The sequence below is a fragment of the Guillardia theta genome (assembly GCF_000315625.1).
Source record: "Guillardia theta CCMP2712 unplaced genomic scaffold GUITHscaffold_121, whole genome shotgun sequence".
NCBI lineage: Eukaryota > Cryptophyceae > Pyrenomonadales > Geminigeraceae > Guillardia > Guillardia theta.
Window position 1 is genome coordinate 126591 of NW_005434553.1, and position 1671 is coordinate 128261.

Consider the following 1671-nt stretch of genomic DNA (forward strand, 5'->3'; position numbering starts at 1 on the left):
CTGAATGATAAGGGGTAGAGAGAGGGAAACAGAATTTAGGGTTGCAACTTCGAAATTTTAAAAGTAATTTTTAAACTATGAGGTCTGAGTACGAAATTTTACAGAAACTTCAAATCAGCGTCAAAGATTCATTTACACGACAGTTGTCGTGACAGAGTTCTATTAGTTTTAACATCATCATCATCATCATCATCATCATCATGATCATGATCATGATCATCATCATAACCATCATCATCATAACCATCTCCATCTCCATTATCATCGTCATCGTCATCATTCGAGGTTTTCGAGATTGTTCATCATCATTGGAGGTGTTGTTGTGCAGCAGAAAAATAATATCAACATTCAGCTTCTCCTCCTCACTTCTTCTTCGACCTAGCTCTTTCCAGCTGAGCGGTAGCAGGGGATCAGGAGCTGGAGGAGACCTCTTGCCATGTTTACCTGAGCCTTGAGCTCTGCGATGTACATCTTCTGCCGTTCTCGAATGTTCTCGCTCTCACTCAGCGCCAACTTGAGCTGACAGGCAAGGCAGACGTGTCAGAAACAAGGAGTTGCATGCACGAAGATAGACAATCAGTGCAAAGATGTGAGATCAGGACTGTGATGTATCATCTGACTGTCCGCAACAGACAGTCTTCGACCTTGTCTCGCACTCTTGTTGATTTCTTGAGTTCTTCGATCTGCGAGTTTGCTTTCTTGAGCTCTGACTTCAGATTTTGATTCTCTTTCTGTTCTCTGCGCAGACTGTCTTCTGCCTGTACGAAGGATAATGAGGAGGAGGATGCGAATACAAGGACGGTCAACAGGAGGGACAGGAGGAAAGACAGATACACGTCCATCGAAGTTGTTCACAGACGTCATAGTCCTCCTCCTCCTCCTCCTCCTCCTCCTCCTCATCATCATCATCTTCATCGTCGTCGTCATCATCATCTCAATTAACAATCATCTCTATCATCATCATCACCACCATCTATCAGCAGCAACAAGAAACAGCACTTCACCCGCGAAAGCTTTCCTCGCAGGAGCTTGTTGTTCCGCATCGCCCTCTCAAGGCGACCCTGGGGCTAGTCACTGATCTCACCTGACCGCTGAAGTACTGCACACCTTCAAACTCCCGTTGTTGAGGGAGGAGGGAGTTGAGTAGACAAGTTCTGTCTCCATGCTGCTCCTGTTCTTCTTCGCCCTCCTCCTCTCCCTCCTCTCCGGCGTCGAGGCCTCCTGCTCTGACGCCTGAGCATGCTCGCTCTCGTTGCCGGCCCTGCTGGAGGCGTTGGAAGTGTTGAAGGAGTGGGAAAGAGCTTCGAGATCACGTTGCAGCCTGCAGCTCACGGCTGTGAGGGAGAGGGAGGAGGAGAGGGAGGAGGAGGATGGTGATGATGATGATGATGGTGATGGTGATGATGATGATGATGATGATGGTGGTGGTGGTGGTGGTGGTGGTGGTGGTGAGGAGGAGGAGGAGGTATTCATCACATCAGAACTTCTTCCTCTAGCTTCAGCTGCTTGTCCGCCATGTCCAGCCCCTGCATGTACGGCTGACTCTTCACCTCTTCCTTCTTCCCTTGTCCTCCTCGTTGAGCAGGCGAGGGCTGTGGGGAACAGCGTGAGCACTGGAAGCTGCTGGGCGGGAGCTCATAACCTCCTGTAGCCCCCTGCTCGTCTCTAGCT

The 1671-nt window shown here is 49.5% G+C and overlaps 1 protein-coding gene across 1 annotated transcript; it reads right to left on the reverse strand.

The window, feature by feature from the left end:
• Positions 1 to 362: 362 nt before the first annotated feature.
• GUITHDRAFT_118114 (hypothetical protein) lies at positions 363 to 1164 on the reverse strand (the record flags this gene model as incomplete). Its single annotated transcript, XM_005822652.1, has 5 exons — positions 363 to 392; positions 445 to 519; positions 645 to 758; positions 1005 to 1061; positions 1108 to 1164. 5 exons carry the CDS (start codon positions 1162 to 1164, stop codon positions 363 to 365), a joined length of 333 nt encoding a protein of 110 aa, XP_005822709.1.
• Positions 1165 to 1671: the final 507 nt, after the last annotated feature.